Below are 18,269 nucleotides of genomic sequence, written 5' to 3'. Positions count from 1 at the left end.
CCAAACCTGGTACCACCTGGAGGTTGGTTATGCCTCTGAAGTTTAGGGGCTTCCTACTCACCCTTGCATATGGCATTCCCTTGGCAGGACATCTAGGCCAAAGTAAAACTTGGGACAGACTTATCCCTCACTTTCACTGGCCTCACATGTCAGGGGAAACCAAGGAGTATTGTAGCTCCTGTCTTACCTGTCAAGCCAGTGGTAAGGCAGGTAGAACCACAAAGTCCCACTTGATTCCACTTCCAGTGTTTGGGGTCCCCTTTGAAAGGGATGGGATTGATATAATTGGTCCCATGAACCCTCCAACTGCCTTTGGGCACAGTTTTATTCTAGTGATGGTGGACCATGCCACTAGATACCCATAAGCAATTCCCCTTAGGACCACCACAGCCCCCGTGGTGGCAAGGGCCGTCCTGGGAATCTTTTCCAGGGTGGGTTTCCCTAAGGAGGTCTTAACTGACAGAGGTACAAACTTAATGTCCAGTTATTTTACTGCAATGTGGAAGGAGTGTGGAGTGAACTACAAGTTCACCACACCCTATCACCCACAATGCAATGGGTTAGTTAAAAAGGTTCAAAAAAACCCTGAAGGGAATGATAATTGGACTCCTAGAAAAGCTCAGGCGAAAATGGGATGTTCTGTTGCCCTGTCTTTTTTTTTGCCCACAGAGAGGTCCCACAGAAGGGTGTTGGCTACACCCCTTTTGAACTTCTGTTTTTGGTATCCAGTTAGAGGTCCCTTGTGTTTAGTGAAGGAGGGATGGGAGTTAACTCTCAATCCACCTAAGCAAGACATAGTGGACTATGTACTTCGTCTCCGCTCCAGGATGGCTGACTACATGAAGAAGGCAAGTAAAAACCTTGAGGCAAGTCAAGAATGACAGAAAGCTTGGCATGACCAAAAGGCTGTACTGGCTGTTTATCAGCCAGGATAGAAGGTATGGTTGTTGGAGCCTGTAGTTCCAGCGGATCTCCAGGACAAGTGGAATGGACCCCATACCATTCTTGAGCAGAAGGGAGAGGTCACTTACTTAGTGGACCTGGGAACTACCAGGAGCCCCACAGGGTGCTCCATGTGAACAGGCTCAAGTCATATGTTGACAGGGCAGACATGGGCTTGCTCATGGCTACTGATTAAGGGCAGGAGGAGGAGAGTGACCCACTCCCTGACCTCCTCTCACAGAACCATGACAATGGCTCAGTTGATGGCGTAGCTTTGGCAGGCAGCCTCACTGAGCAGCAACAGGCTGTTTGAAGGAAGGTGCTCAATCAATACACGTACATGTTCTCTCTGACTCCCAGTCGGACCACCTGGTATACCCATGAAGTGAAAAAAGGGGAGAGCATACCTGTGAAGAACAAAATGTACAGGCAGCCTGACCATGTCAGAGATTGCATCAGGACTGAGGTCTAAAAGTTGCTGGAATTGGGAGTGATTTAGCCCTCTGATAGCCCTTGGGCTAGTCCAATGGTCCTGGTGCCAAAACCTCATACGTAGGGTGGTAAGAGAGAAATGAGATTTTGTGTTGACTACAGGGGACTCAATGCAGTCACTAGGACTGATTCTCACCCTATTCCTCCATGACCAGGCAAGTCAACAACGTCTCCTCGGCATGCTTCAACATCCTACGCATGCTACGGAAGATCTTCTGGTGGATCCCCACCGAGACCAGGAAGACCGTCACCCAGGCCCTCGTCACTAGCCGACTGGACTACGGCAACGCCCTCTACGCCGGCACCACCGCCAAGCTTCAGAAGAGACTCCAGCGGATCCAGAATGCCTCAGCCAGACTCATCCTCGACATCCCACGAACCAGCCACATCTCCGGACATCTGAGAGACCTGCACTGGCTCCCCGTCAACAAAAGAATCACCTTCCGCCTCCTCACCCACGCACACAAAGCCCTACACGACCAAGGCCCGAGCTACCTCAACAACCGAATCAACTTCTACGCTCCCAAACGCCACCTCCGATCGGCCAACCACGCCCTCGCCGCCGTCCCCCGCATCCGAAGAGCGACTTCAGGAGGAAGATCCTTCTCCTACCTGGCCGCCAAGACCTGGAACGCCCTCCCGACCGACCTGCGCCTGACCCAAGACCACCTCTCCTTCAGGAAGAAGCTGAAGACCTGGCTGTTCGAGCAGTAGCGGCACCCCCCTCCCCCCAGTGCCTTGAGACCCTACGGGTAAGTAGTGCGCTCTATAAATGCCTTTGATTGATTGATTGATTGATGAGCTTATTGATACTTTGGCCTCAGCCAAGTTCTTAAGCACATTTAACCTCACTGCTGGTTATTGGCAAATCAGACTAGCTGAGGATGTCAAACCCCAAACAGCATTGTCAGCCCCTTGTGTGCACTATCAATTTGTGGTAATGCCCTTTGGGTTGAAAAATGCACCTGCCACATTCCAAAGGTTGGTGAATAAAGTTCTCACAGGCCTGGAAGCCTATTGAGCAGCATATCTAGATGGTATCGCTGTCTTTAGCTCCACATGGGAGGATCACCTGGTCCACCTAAAGAATGTTTTGGAGGCTCTGAAAAAAGCAGGCCTCACTATCAAGGCTACTAAGAGCCAGATAGGGCTGAGTAAGGTTGTGTACCTGGGCCACCTTGTGGGTGGAGGTCACATTCAACCATTGCAGAGCAAAATTCAGACCATCATGGACCGGGTTGCTACCACTATGCAGACTCAGATCAAAGCTTTCTTGGGCTTAACTGGGTATTACAGGAGGTTTGTTAAAGGAAATGGGTCTATAGTGACTCCCTTGAAGGATCACACATCAAAAAGAATGCCCAAGAAAGTTCAGTGGACAGTTAGCTGTCAGAAGGCATTTGATGACCTTAAGCAGGCCATGTGCACTGCTCCCATTCTACAAAGTCCTGACTATTCTAAACAATTAATTGTCCAAACAGATGCTTCTGAGTTGGGGTAGAGGCTGTGTTGTCACAACTTAATGCTGAGGATCAGGAACAACCAGTAGCTTTTATTAGCAGAAGGTTGACCCCACAGAGAAACGTTGGTCAACCATACAGAGGGAAGCCTTTGCTGTGGTTTGGGCTCTGAAGAAGTTGAGGCCATACCTGTTTGGCACACACTTCATTGTTCAGGCAGGCCAAAAGCCCCTCTTATGGATAAAACAGATGAAGAGTGAAAACCCCAAACTTTTGAGGCGTCCATTTCCCTACAGGGGATGGACTATACAGTGGAACATAGGCCTGGGACTAACCATGCCAATGCAGATGGACTCTCCAGATATTTCAACTTAGAAAATGAAGACTCAACTGGGCAAGATTAGTCTCATCTCCTTACATTGGGGAGTGGGGGGGCGGTTGTATAGGAAAGTAGGATCTGCTACTTATGGTTACCATCATTCTTTGCTTGATGTTACACTGTTTTGAATAGTCTGACTAGATTCCTGCTACCCAGGACCCCAGTCCATCTGCTTTCTCCTTAAATTGGTTATGTTGTGCACTAGGTACACTACAGATTGGATACCGAGGTACTCTTGTCAGTCCCTAGTATATGGTAGACATTTACCCAGGACATAGATGCCCCAGAGGCCTCCCATGGGCTGAAGCATGTATTATGCAACCCATGAGATGCCATGCAAAATGGACCTACAGGCCAGCTACTTAAGCCTGTGTAAGTTGGTGCTTGCACCACTTACGAAAGATATAGGTTCACTATATCTACAGGTCACTACACTTAAAACCTATAGGTCCCCCCTATAGCAGGCCTTAACAATCCTGAAGGCAAGGTGCTAGGTTTTAAGGGAGAGGGGGCTCCTGCATGATCAGAGCCCTTCTGCATACTTCGGGGACCATTCTCCCAGGTTGTCTGTGACACAGCCAGACTTATAGGTAGAGGTGCATTGTAACTAAGGCTTCTGCTTTTAATTTTTTATGGATGTTTACAGATAATTACAGACAGAAAACAAAGTGTTTACTGTCTGTATATATTTGTAAAAGCAGATATATGCAGAAAAGTGGGATTTTTGTGGGTGACTCTCCATGCTATTTTTCGTGATTTCTAAGATAACAGCTGAGCAGATAAAGAACATGAGAAGCTAAAAATAGGTTGAGATTTCCCAAAATGCAGGTGTATGGTAACATATATTTGTATTATAATGCTCATATTTACCTGAAGGTGTAGTGTTTTGCACTATATTTGGCTGCTTAAATTGCTACAACGCGACAGGCAGCAAATTATGAGTGCATGTTTATCAGTTAAATAAATGAGGAAACATCCCATTGTATGACTCCATATATTCTCAAATCACAAACTAAATATGGATAAATTCCAATAAGATGGGTAAAAAATAAATATGGATAAATACAGACGGAAATGTTAAAAAAGATAAATACCATAAAACCGGAAGCCCTAATTATAACCTTGCAGTAAATGCGATCTTGAAAACGGCTGAAACAAAACATGTTGTGTCTGGTATAAAACACCTTGGAATCATACCTACACATTCTTAACTGGTGTGGGAGGTAAGATTCCACCCTTCTGAAGCAAGCTTCGGCGGGTCCCTAGTCTTCTCAGTACCAGCCTTCTTGACCCGGTCAGCACAAAATGGATGCAGCCGACCAGATTTCTGCCCTCTTGCTGCTGAGCCAAGCTCCAGCAGGGGAAGGCAGTACACTAAGCAGCCTGTCACAGGGAGGAGTAATCACCTCCGAGACAGGATGTAGTGTATTGGGACTAGGTGGGTGCACTTCCAAAGTGCGTGAAAGTCTGCACGAGGGGCCCACTTGGTGTCCTTGTGCATAGTCCAGTTCAAACTAGTTCTGGGAGCCGTTGGCTCCTGCTCTGACGCAAAACTGGACAAAGGACAGGGGAGTATCCTCTCCATTGTCCAGACCCTCCTCTGGGTGGGTCTCCTGGATCTGTCCAACCCTCTCCCGTGAGTACAAAAGGTCTTACCTGACTGTGTGACATTAGATTCGATGTGGAAAAGATTCAACAAGAAGAAACCACTGACCTTCAACAGTCTGGACACTCTGCACTCAGCTGGACTTCGGCTAGGACCGACTTTATCTCCCACTCCGACCAAAGCTTGGTCTGTGCCTGTACACCATACAGGCTCCGTGCAGGACTTGTGGTGCATCAAAGACAACAAAAGTATCTCCCTTGGAGTGCAGGAGTCACTCCCCAGCATCTGCAGGCACAGCGTCTGACTGGTTTGCTGCTCCTGAGTACTCCAAAGATTCCAGCAACACTGGAGGTGGGTTCCGACGTTCCTTGAGGCTCAGCTGCCATTTCACCAAGTTTGAGGCCAGTATTCCTTATGGGGACTGCATAACTTGAACCCATGTGCACCGCGTACTTTTGCAAGTGCATATGCTTGTTGGAGTTCCCAAACTTTGTGCACTGGGCTGTTTATCGCCCCCACCTCTTTGCACATTTTCTATCAAGAACTCAGGCTTCAATTGACTCTGTGCCCTGCAAGCTGTTGTTCTTTGAAACTGCCAGAGGGCACCTCGTGACTTCTATGGCTCCGGCCCGTGGGTCTCTGTGAAGGTCAATTTTACTTTCTTGTGGCTTACCTAGTTGCTCCAGGATTACCCTGATTCCACTGCAATTGGTGAGTCCCCTGGACCTTGCTGGTTCACTCCGCAACCTTTCTTGACCTTCTGCGTGGGTTGCCGGTGCCAAGGCTTGTTGGTGCTCCCGCCGGACACCAACCCCTCAGCACTCAACATCCTTCGTGGGACAGCTCGCATCTGGCTCCTGGTTGTCTTCAACATAGTCTGGTCCCCCTGGCTGCAGAGTCAAGAAAACCTTCATCTCATCTTGGTGGGCATCTGCTTATGAGCCCCTGGTCACTCCCAATGGCCCAGACTCTGTCTCCTCTGCTTTTAGGTTCTCTTCATCCTGAAGCCACATTTGGATTACACCAGACACTTTTCTCCTTCCCTGCAGTGACTGTTTATGGAAGACTCCCATGGAGATCGACTGCGGTTTCCGACGCCTCTTCAGACCTATCCACCCTGCTCCCCTGGGATAGGTAACTCGGGTACGACAGTATCCACAGGTGGTTTAGCTCTCCAGCCTCCTAACTTCCACGGGGTTTCTTCCTAGTGCTTCCGGAAGGGTCCTTAAACTGTAAACTGTAAAAGTGCAACCACGACTCTCCTATTGAATTATCTGGCAGAAGAGGTTGTGTACGCACACTGCACCCGTCCTCCGTGGGGTCCCTAAGTACTCACTTTGGGTGGTTCCTTAGGGTCCCAGCGATTATACACCTTCTAGACTTGGTCTTGACTCGAGTCGTGGTTCTTATACCCCTATTTTAGTACATGGTTTGGTTCCCCTTCTGGGCCCACTGTGCATTATTGCTACTTACGATTGATTCTGTACTAAAGTATTGTGTTCTTTGTGCTGTATCCTTGTGTATAGGATACTAGAGAGTGTTATATAAATAAATACATATTTCTATAACTACTGTGTGGTTCCCTTTCATTTAATTAATACTAAAGGTGACATTCTGGTAAAACAAGCTGCTTTACATTCCTTCACGATTAAGCCTAAAGGTTTTCTTTGACCTTATACATCATAAGGGTCGTTTGAACTGGTGCAAGGTGCCCACTTTAATTTGTGGACAGTATATACTAGGCCAACTTCTTACAGACAGTATCGATAATTCCAAAGTTTGGGGAGATATTGGTTTCCCCAAGAGAGGAATTCTGGAAACAAGTCCCCTTGGTTCGTATCCCAATGCTTTTACTAGTCTGGACGTAAATGCTGCTAGAAAGTAGAAACGTAAATGTGGTAATTAAAGTCCACCCTCCAGTTGTGTTTGCTGTAACATAAGGATATTAGCCCTAGGCTTTTTATACCTCAGATAAATATTTGCTAGATAGCCTCTGTTTGTGTAAAAAAAGCCTTTGGCTAAATACAAAAGTATGCCAGAAAGAGGTATAGGTAGCAAGTGAGAATAATCATCTTGATTAAGTTGCATTGACAGATTAGACCATTGTGAAATTATGCTGCTTTGTAGCGGTTCCCTGGCTGCTGCTGGAGGCCATTGGCGGTCTGACCACTATAATTGTAACAGGGCGCTCGGAAGACCACTGCATCCCTGCGAGTCTGGCGGTCCATGGACCGCCAGACTTTTAATAAGCCCCTTGGTATCTCCTTTAACCCTGGGGTTATACCTGATCACAGTTCTTGGTTTCTTCACTCTTTTGTCCATCCTGACAAATTGGGACATAAACAAATTTAAGCATCAGCACCAGGATAGGAAATTTGACATTGAAGATATAGGTTGGTGAGCTTTGTTGTCATTAGTGCAGACCAGTTCATGCCAATATTTTGATGGTCAGTATTGGAAACTTCAAAGTTAGTGACACCCAGTTAGCCATTAGTTTTGACATCATTTGTTATAGAAGGAAGATAATGAATCCCTCATCTATTTTAAAAAATGTCAGTATCTAGTGGTCGAGGAATGAAAGTAGCATAGTAATCCATTTTGAAATTCAATACAAAACACACCCTGACTTACATAAAATGAAATGCTAAAATGGACATTTATGGCACATGTGTTGGAAGATTATGATTGGTTCATATTGTATTTTTAGAGAAAAATGGAAAGTTGAAATTACTCCTTATAGCCTGTCAGTTATGACAGATCATCTGAATAAATTTAAATCTAATCATGTTGAAGTATTTTAGAGAATAAAATTTAAATATATTGCTTTTGTCTACGATCGATCAGTTGCAATTCATAGTTAATCAGAGTCTGTTTATTTACAACTGATTTTGGAATCTCCAGTAATCAGACTGAATACAGATGTGCTGCTCAAATAAGAAGCTCTGTAGACTGGTCATGCTCGGGCTCTTTGCCCGGCTTACAGGATACATTTTTTCATGAGAGAATCATATATAATTATTTTGAGTTAAAAGTGTCAATGCATGCTTGGGTTTAATTTATAAAGAGCAAGGATCTTGCCACTCTTCTGCATGCACATAGCAAAGATGTGAATGGCTATCCTGCTACAGGACTTTTCGCTCATCAAAGGATCTCATTATTTCTGCGTATCTCTAAATTGTTGTGGCAGCAGTTACTTTGTGAAGGTTTAGCTTGAAGATATTTCATCATAGCAGAGCTCAGCATCCTGAATTGCATAATCTAAATTGTTCGATTTTCCATCAGATTTCAGCTTTAAATGTGTCTCACACAAATACCGTAACAGAAATACATCAATGGAGGATAAAGGAAACACAAAATTGTATAAATAATTCCCCTCACTGACATCCCCTCTTACTTACGCAGTCTCCCTCATCATTGTGCAGTACGACACTGAACATCACAGAGCTGCTCCACTGTGTAATTCTGTCTCGGAATGGCCAGACTGATAGCCGTAAATACACAAAAAGAGAGCCAGGCACAACCCAGTACAAGGCCCACCTTCAGTAACCGACATCTCTGCCCTCCACAAATGACCCTCTCATATCACTAGGCCACACTTCCCAAATCACTAAGCTTAAGTAAGTAATGGCTACATAATCATCAAAATAGTCTTTATGACATCATGTGGAATGGAGGATGAAATAGCATTTACCTGGAATGCTATTGGCATCAGTAATCTTTAAAGATTCACTCACTTTGAATAGATCTGAACATTAGAAGAGTATGTTGGCCTTTGTACTTCATAGCAGTACCTTCAAGGGAGATGTTACTGAAGCTACAAGTTGCAAAATATGCAGAGAGCACAAGGTTATCACTTTGCAGCTATATCTTCAGTTCTGCAACATTCGGAGGTTCCTTCTTCTCCGTACACACTGGAATGTATCAGAACTCCTAGCACAATTACTGCTATCCTTAAGGATTCTTAATGGAGCATTCAGTATGCATTAGATGGATAAGCCATTGAAGGCAGTTCAAATATACCATTAAGTCTATGGAGAAAGTGATCTGTTATTACCCCTGGTCGAATCTTTATTTTGACCCATGAGATCCACCAATCCACAGAGTTAGATTCAAGTATTTTGGTACATGCCACCAATCATTCAGGAAGATGAAAGGAATGCTGTAGGGAATGAAGGCTCTTGCTTATTTCTTCATAGTTTAGCCGACCGATTTATGTCAACCTTCTACAAGACCCTAATCTACAGAATAGATTTGAGCAAACCAAATGTGGTGCTGAACAGTTCAAAAGCCTTCAAAAGATCATTGTACTTTCTATGTCTGTAGGGCGATGCTACATCGGTGGAGAAAGATGCCCACAACTGGAAAATAAGTATGGCTTTTTAGTTAAAAAGAAATCAGGAGTTATATGTTTTCTACTTGTTTTCCTTCTGGGTTTCATTCTACTTTAATGTGTGCATGTGTGTGAGTGTGCATGCTTGTGTATGATTTTTTTTTGTGCAGATTAATCCTGCTTATTTACATTTGACTTTTTTGGGGCTCTTTTTAGGGAGATGAAAGAAACATGCTCCCTGAACATAAATTGGTTAAAAAAGTGTTCCTACAGCTAGTATGTATTGCATGGGGAAAAAAATCAATGTGTCGGAGGCACTGGTGTTGATGATTCTTGGCTACCAGTTACTTTCATTAGAGGATTCACATTGCCCACCCATGGTAAAATACTGGCCCTACCATAATGCAATATTTCTTTGCAACTTGTAGTGGTCTATCCCCTAGTACTATAACGGCCCTGGGACAATGAATCTTGGAAATTCTTGGGCATCCGTGATGGTGCAAATCTCTAGCATAACAATAGTCTTAGAGAATGCTGGATATTCTTGACATATTGAGAAGTGCCATGGTCTGATGGGTCTGCCATAGAAAATGGAACTAGAATGTGACTGAGAGGGATTGGCTAAACATGTTCTTTAGTATGTTCTGAAAAATGTCTATTTTATATTTGTTATGATGTCTATTATGTAGATGTTAAAGGTAGGAGTAGGACTTTCCAGGAATTGCCATGTGGTAAGAGTATCCTAGAGGGTATGGATATTACCAGGACAAACAAGGCATTCCATTTGTCCCCTTATATGTGGTGTCACTAGGGACAGGTACGTTTAAAACGGCCAACATAAAGTTCAAGGCCAAACAGAATTCTTAGAAGCTTATCGAATTTAACACAAATTTCTATTGGGTGGGGCACTGCTGCAGGTGATATGAAAATATCGACTTTGTTGAAAAATTAAGCAATCAAGCCAAATGTTATGTTTCAGGTAAAAGTATTGCAAGGTAACTGAAAAAATGTTGTTTGAAAAATGTGTACCAAGATAAGTGCAAAAAGAACAATTGATGGACAGAATGCAGAACAATGTCATACATTAACCCCAGTACAGAGATCTGGGCCTGAATCCATCGTTTTTTTGCTCACCATGCCATTCCCGTTTGGACCCAGCCATATGCAAATCAGTCATGCACCTTGTGCCCAATGGGAACAGGCCAGCCCGAATTGCCAGCCCAGGTCCTCCCTGGACTGGAAACAAGCATCCTATGACCAGTTTTGGGTTTTCAGCCAGGATAGCTTGACTCCAAGGGCACAGAGAGCACGGGACTCAGGTCTGAGCATACCCGACCCGTGACAAATGCAAAAAGAACAATTGATGGACAGAATGCAGAACAATGTCATACATTCAGGCCAGTACAGACATCTGGGCCTAAATTCGTTGTTTTTTTTGCTCACCATGCCATTCCAGTTTGGACCCAGCCATATGCAAATCAGTCCTGACCCTGTGCCCAATGGGAACAGTCCAGCCTGAACTGCCAGGATTGGTTCACACTGGACTGGGAACAAGCAACCTACGACCGGTTTCGGGATTTCAGCCCTCATCACCCAGGATAGCTTGACTGCAGAGGCATGTAGAGCAAGGGCCTCACGTCTGAGCATACCTGTCCCACTCGGGGGGACAAATGCAAAAAGAACAATTGATGGACAGAACACAGAACAATGTCATACATTCACCCAAGTACAGAGATCTGGACCTAAATCCATAGTTTTTGTACTCACCATGCCAATTCAGGCACAGGGTCAAGACTAATTTGCAAATGGCCAGGTCTAAACTGGGGTGGCATAGTGAACAAAAGAATGTTGGATTTAACCCAGATCTCTTGACTGGGGGGAATGTTTTGATTTGTTCTGCATTCCATCCATCAATTGTGTGTCTTTTACTTTCTCACCCAAATTGCTTCAGGTATGCCCGGACGTGAGTCCTGGGCTCACTGTGCCACTGGAATCAAGCTACCCTGTCTGAAGAGGGGTGAAACCCCTAAACCAGTCCTAGGATGCTTGTTTCCGGTCCAGGGAGGACCTGGCTTGGCAGTTCGGGCTGGACTGTTCCCATGAGGCACAGGGTCAAGACTGATTTGCATTTAGCCAGCTATAAACTGGGTTGGCACGGTGTGCAAAAGAATGATGGATTTAACCCAGATCTCTTGACTGGGGGTGAATGGTTTGATTTGTTCTGCATTCCGTCTATCAATTATGTGTATTTTGCTTTCTCACCCAAAGTGCGCCAGGTATGCCCAGATGTGAGTCCTGGGCTCACTGTGCCACTGGAATCAAGCTACCCTGGGTGAAGAGGGGTGAAACCCCTAAACCAGTCCTAGGATGCTTGTTTCTGGTCCAGTGAGGACCTGGCTTGGCAGTTCGGGCTGGACTGTTCCCATGAGGCACAGGGTCAAGACTGATTTGCATATGGCCAGCTATAAACTGGGTTGGCATGGTGTGCAAAAGAATGATGGATTTAACCCAGATCTCTTGACTGGGGGTGAATGTTTTGATTTGTTCTGCAGTCCATCTATCAATTATGTGTCTTTTGCTTTCTCGTCCTTTTTACCCCAGGTATGCCCAGACATGTGTCCTGGGCTCACTGTGCCACTGGAATCAAGTTATCCTGGCTGAAGACGGGTGAAACCCGAAACCGGTCCTAGGATGCTTTTTTTCCGGGCCAGAGAGGACCTGGCTTGGCAGTTCGGGCTGGACTGTTCCAATGAGGCACCGGGTTAAGACTGATTTGCATACGGCCAGGTCTAAACTGGGATGGCATGGTGAGCAAAAGAATGATGGATTTAACCCAGTTCTCTTGACTGGGGCTGAATGTTTTGATTTGTTCTGCATTCTGTCTATCAATTGTGTGTCTTTTGCTTTCTCATCCTAAGCGCACCAGGTATGCCCAGATGTGCGTCCTGGGCTCACTGTGCCATTGGAATCAAGCTATCCTGGCTGAAGAGGGGGAAACCCCGAAACCGGTCCTAGGATGCTTGTTTCTGGTCCAGTGAGGACCTGGCTTGGCAGTTCGGGGTGGACTGTTCCCATGAGGCACATGGTCAAGACTGATTTGCATATGGCCAGGTTTAAACTGGGGTGGAATGGTGAGCAAAAGAATGATGGATTTAACCCAGATCTCTTGACTGGGGGTGAGTGTTTTGATTTGTTCTGCACTCCGTCCATCAATTGTGTGTCTTTTGCTTTCTCGCCCTAAGATAAGTGAGCATGAAGAGCAATGAGTGACTCTTGGTCAAGGCATTATTAGAAAGACAAGGAATAGGGCAATCTTTGGTGTCATGCTGAATAACTACACTAGAGACCATTTCGACATTGCTAGCATGGAAAGACAAGGGAAACATTCAATACAAGGTTCCAACTCACTTACTAGCATCCCTTATCACCTACCATTTCTCTTCCAGCATTATGATGAAGGGGCGTAACCTTTTGGGTGCTCCAATGTGCCATTACACCTGTGGTAGGCCAAATGGGTAGCTGGGAAACATATAAAAAAAAGGCATCAGGCAAAAAGACTTCAGAAGCTGACTGCACTAAACATTATTACAACCCCTCTCCTCTCAGATCAGTCTACAGACCCAACTCTCAGATAGGTGGAAAGATAATCACAGGACGTTAGAAAACTGAATTGTTTTTACCTGTAATGTGATTCGTCTAGAAAAGGCGTTTTTTTCATTTCTTGTTGTTTGAATATGCACAAATGTCTGGAGAAAACTACAGCCTATCACTTGCTCGCTCAAGATATATCCAAATGTATCTCAAACATTTATCTCAATCTCTATCTCTCTCTCTCTCTCTCTCTCTCTCTATATATATATATATATATATATATATATATATATATATATATATATATAAATATATGTATATATGTTCATATACACGCACACACATGTATAGCACACAATGCAGTCACAATTATGTAGTTACAAAATGGAGCAGTTTAGGCAAATGCTCCATTGAAAAATCTTTTTTAGATTCCACCAAGACCTTGGACCCTGCAACAAATTTGGCATGATAATTTCCACCATGCCAAACTGTGTACAGTTCTGTACAGGACAAAAAAAGTTAAGAGGAGAGTTGAAAAAGGTAAATATTCTAAATCCAATAAATGTCATTGCTAGCTGACCCTTTGAGAGAACAGCTTGGACAATCCCTTACTCGTATAAGAAGAATGTGTTTTCTAAAATTCCATATTCAGCATAATCAAGCATTACTTTTTATTTCACTGCAGGCAACTAAACGATATGATCCAATATTTTACTTACTATTGCCAATAACATTTGTCTGTTTGAAATCAATCTTTTCAAGTGTATTACCCCAAAGTAAGTATGTAAAATAAGAAAATACATAAAAGGTAACCTGTAATATGGTCCACTGGCTATAGAGGAGTTCTGGTGACGTCATATACAAAGAAGGGAGGGAGGGCAAATGCTCTGCAAACACCAAACAATGAGTTTGAGTCTGAAATTGGATTGCCACTCCCCACTGGACTGGAAAATATGGTGTCCCTGTTATGTCAAAAGTGCTGTCACTATTTACAAAAAAACAAAAAGGGAATACTTTTATTTTGTAATGGATTGTGAACAGTCGATTTAGGTTTAGGGGATTTTGAAAGCGCATAGCTACCCTTGGGCATCCCAGCGCTGAGGTGAGATAGTACAGGCAGTTGTTTGCGCATGAATTTAGGGGAAAAGCCATGTTTTGAGTCTTTTTTTGAAGGACGCTTTGTTTTAAATCAGTCGGAGTTTCGGATCCATACTGTTCCACAGTTTAGATACCAGGTGGGCGAAAGACATTCCACCCCACCTGGCTCTCTTGAAGCTGGTGGGATTCATCAGAAAGTTAGAGCTTGACCTGAGGTGGCGAAGGGGAGAATAATGTGAGACCAACTTTTGTATCAGGGTGGGGCCTCCCCCATACATGGCTCTGTGAGCCAAGCTTATGGACCTAAATTTGATCCTAGCTTGGACCGGGAGCCAATGAAGCTCCCTCAAGGAGGATCTGGCTGATTGATGTCTGGGTATATTCAACAGCAGCCATGCAGCTGCATTCTGTACGACTTGGAGTCTGTTCGTAACGTATTTAAGAGAGCCAACTGTCAGATGAGGTCTTAGGCACTTGTAAATGGTGATGTGGATATACACGGTCTGCAGATCTAGCCAATAACCTTGAAAAGTGGTTGTGATTTGAAAAATATGTTTACTCTGTGTAGGTGCGAAAAAGGATGTGAAGGGAGTGTGGGGTAGTTTGGAGGAGTGAAAGAAAGGATGAGAGATAGACTGCTTTGCAAATTGTGCATTGTAAATATTCATATATGTAAAGAATAATTGGTGGCCTTTATTAATCCTTGCAAAAACAGAGTTAATTTGGCATTGATAAACTTAAAGAAACAGTCATTTCAAAACCCAGAGGCCAATATGATTAGGATGCTGTAAAGAAGAGATTAACGGTTTTGCTTTGGATGGGGGCAGAGTGCAAGGGATGAGATTGGCTTTGTAGACCATCCACCATTGCTAGAAGCCAACTAGATAAAATGTGCTGGGACAAAGACAATACTAAAAAACATGGTGCCTTTGAAATCATCTGTCACTTACCCTTTCACCAGTGTAAAGTATTAAGCTGTTGTTCAGCCTCATCATTGCTTCTGTGGTGGGCCAACGTGGCTGTTGAAGAGGTAAGAAATAGCATGAGGCAAAAAATACTCCAAAGCCCACTTCCATTATCCACACAACACCATTTGAAAAACCCTCATCAAAGTGTTTAGCACCACCCACATTTAAGAAGGTGAGTTTATCTACCTGATGCAATCTCATAAATTGCATGAAAAGCATGTAAATGTAGAAATATGGAAGTGGTTAAAACTAGCGAGCCAAAAAATATCCAATGTGTCTGAAGATCTATACCTGTTGAATTTAATTAAACTTTATTTTTAGGGTGTGTAGGTGAGGGAGGAAGTGCCAGAGAATGAAATGGGGAAGCTAAAAGTAGAGTGATGTCTAATCAAGACATATGGGGAACGAAGAGGAAAGGGGAAAGAATTTGCCAGAAAAGTGGCATAGTGGAATAGTGAAGTGGGCTTAATGACAGTGCAACAAGTGAAGATAGTCTAAGGTTTAGAGGTATTATTGTTTGGTGAGAATGCTAGGATCAGCTTTGTTTAGAAGAAGGTCAAGTTAGTTATGGATTGGGAGTAGGGTGTGTGAAATAACATTTATAGTGGATCCATTGTTAAAGAACATGCATGGAGGGCAAATGAAACACCCAAATACCTGGCGCCTATTCCTCCATTAAAATAATTTTTCACTTACCCATACTCTTCCAGCAATATGAAGTGGGATGCGCAGAATCAATGGAAAATTCCTCTGTCCCATGCGGTGTCTTGAAAGGCATACAGGAAGCTGTAAAGAATCCAAAAATGACTTCAGCAATGATTACAGCCAACTCCAGCCTACACTAATGAGGCTCACGTTCCTTCTCAGCCTACTACTTTGTATTTGAGGATATCAAATAATAATATTTTCCTACCATTTTATAACAGAAACATGCTTGAATATATATATAGTATGTGTATATCATCAAGTTATACACACACACACATACACACATATATATGTATATATACATTTATATATAGAAATATTTTGAAATATATTTATTTATGCCTTTGTACATGCGGATGCAGCGGCTAGCCAAATATTCACTCAGTATGGCCCTTTCTTTTGAGTTGTGTATCCTTCTGTTCAAAAGACATTTTTTGAAAACTTCCCTGGGAAATAATGAAGTCCACATAAACGTTTTTAGTTTTGCAGATTTTGATGAGTCGACATCGCGTCGGGGGAACGTCAGAGGTAGTGAGCTACAGAAGCTCACTGAATCCCATGTCAGGTGTTCTCTTGCACCTGAATGTGTATTCAGAATTTGTGAAGTTAAAACAGTTACTAAAGTCCTCTGAATATGATAATGTAAGAGTTTTCAAAAGTCCACAGACTAGATATACACTGCATGGTGTGTGCATGTGTTTTTTTTCCCTAAGATGTCTCTAGCATTCCTCTAAGACCTTGGTAGTCCAGCGACAGCTTATGAAGCTTGCAGGATTCCACAAGCTCCTTGAGTGACTGGGCCTAAGTCAGCAGAGATGGAGGAGGCTTCTTATGTACCAAGGAATAATTATCATGCATTAAAGTTACTCTGGCAGAGTAGTTCCATTTATTATGGCAGCTTTGGGTGCTCAGCTTCAACAATGCAATCTTGATTCTCGACCTTCCTACCAATCGAGTCTGTGACACATTTCAGGTCTGTCAATACCATGTCCTGGTCTTATCATTAAGGAGTACAAAGATTAAAATGAAGTCAGTAGATCATGGTAAGAGTGAGGAAAGAGTTTGGTGGCTCTGGCAGAGGGTATCGAATTAACTCCAGATATTTCTGAAAAAGTTGTATTCCAAATCTTGTATCATAAAAGGCATCATAATTCTCCTAGACTTCTTTTTAAAATATATGTAAATGACACCATGCTTCTACTTGTGAATGACATTAAGATGGGTGCTACCATTAAATATGCATTTACAAAACCGGGGAAAGTCTTATTTACTTTTGCACAGTTGAAGTTTGTACAAGCCATCAGTCTGGGTCTACTTCATTAAGAGAAAGTTTGATTTCAGGTGGTGATGAGATAAACAGTTTCAAAGGTTTGCGTGGAATTTATAATTTATCCAGAAGATCCTGGTGTCTTTTATATTTAGAGTTTGAATGGCTAGTTCAACTGGTAATGTTGGAATCAAAAAAGAAAGAAACAGCACTGATTCACATAAAATCTTCCTCATACATTTTGGCTATGTGTATATGGTAGTATTGTATAAACTACGCTGTCTTGAGAAACATACATTGTAAACAGTCATCTATTTAAAGAATAAATTCGTAGCCTTTATTAACCTTGATGAAACAGCATTCATTTTAAGTCAACAAACCTTCGGAAACATTATTGTCAAAACTCAAAGAACATAATAATGTAATCACTGGAGGAGGAGCTACGCGGGCATCCAAGATGGTCGCGTGAGCAGAGAGCTCCCGAGACCCGCGCCGTCCTCCTTTATCTATCCTTCACCTATCCTGGTCATTTTGACGGGCTTTTGCAGCACTATCATCGCTGATGCGACTGATCCTTTTCCGGTCGAAATCGGACCTTGGGGACCATTTTTCTGCAACTTGGAACTTTCTGGCCTGCCCGCTGGCGCGACCGGGGACTCGGCTGCCCACTGTGGCCGACATGTAATTGAACAACAACGGCTGCCTGGCATCTGGCCCGCCGGAGGTGTATTGCTTTCACTTTCGGTTTCCTTCCCTTTGTTCCTGTCTCCTCCTACTCTGCCTCGCCTGCTGCCCTCTCGATCTCAACGATCCTCCGCTGGACTGGCAAGGAGGCCGCTACACCTCTGCTTCATTGGCGCATCGGAGTTTCGAGACTTTTCTACCTGTTCATCACCTCCTTTGGCTAGCCGCCCAACTCTGGAGGCGAGATGGCGACGAAAGTGGAGGCCGAAAGACGCCGGAAAGCTGCGACCCGGGGGGGATCGATCCAAACGAACATGATCGAACGCTATACCCAGCCGAGAGGCTCCCCCGGGACCGTATGCATGGGTGCTGAAGGACTTCAAACGGACACATCGTCCACGTCGGAAGTATCGCTCCAAGACCTAATGGCTGCCATCACTGGACTTAAGGCCGACATGGGCCAACAGTTTGAGGCCGTGGTGACCAAAATTGACACGGTGGCGGTGGATGTGACTCTGATCCGAGCCGACCTGGCCAAAACGAATGAGCGGGTGAAGGCACTGGATCTTAAAACGTCGAGCCTGGTGACCGACATGGCTGAGGCGCAGTCCGAAATTGGCAATCTGCGTGCATCGCACGACTTGCTGCTCAAGCGGATGGAGGACTATGATAACAGGGCCAGGCGGAACAACATACGCCTGGTCGGAGTTCCGGAAGGCGATGGTTCGGTAGCGACCGATCTGC

At 44.1% G+C, this 18,269-nt stretch overlaps 1 protein-coding gene across 1 annotated transcript in view; it reads right to left on the bottom strand.

Moving 5' to 3' along the window:
- The window catches only part of LOC147708713 (uncharacterized), a 273,705-nt gene that overhangs the window by 51,854 nt on the left and 203,582 nt on the right, over positions 1-18,269 (bottom strand). Inside the window, exon 18 of the mRNA XM_086925763.1 lies at positions 15,563-15,652. Coding sequence (XP_086781889.1) covers positions 15,563-15,652 — 90 coding nt within the window. The remainder of the gene's footprint in view (positions 1-15,562; positions 15,653-18,269) is intronic.

This window comes from Lissotriton vulgaris, chromosome 6 (genome assembly GCF_964263255.1).
Source record: "Lissotriton vulgaris chromosome 6, aLisVul1.2, whole genome shotgun sequence".
Classification (NCBI taxonomy): Eukaryota; Metazoa; Chordata; class Amphibia; order Caudata; family Salamandridae; genus Lissotriton; species Lissotriton vulgaris.
The sequence above is the reverse complement of the archived record's forward strand: the minus strand, read 5'-3'. Positions and strand labels throughout refer to the sequence as shown.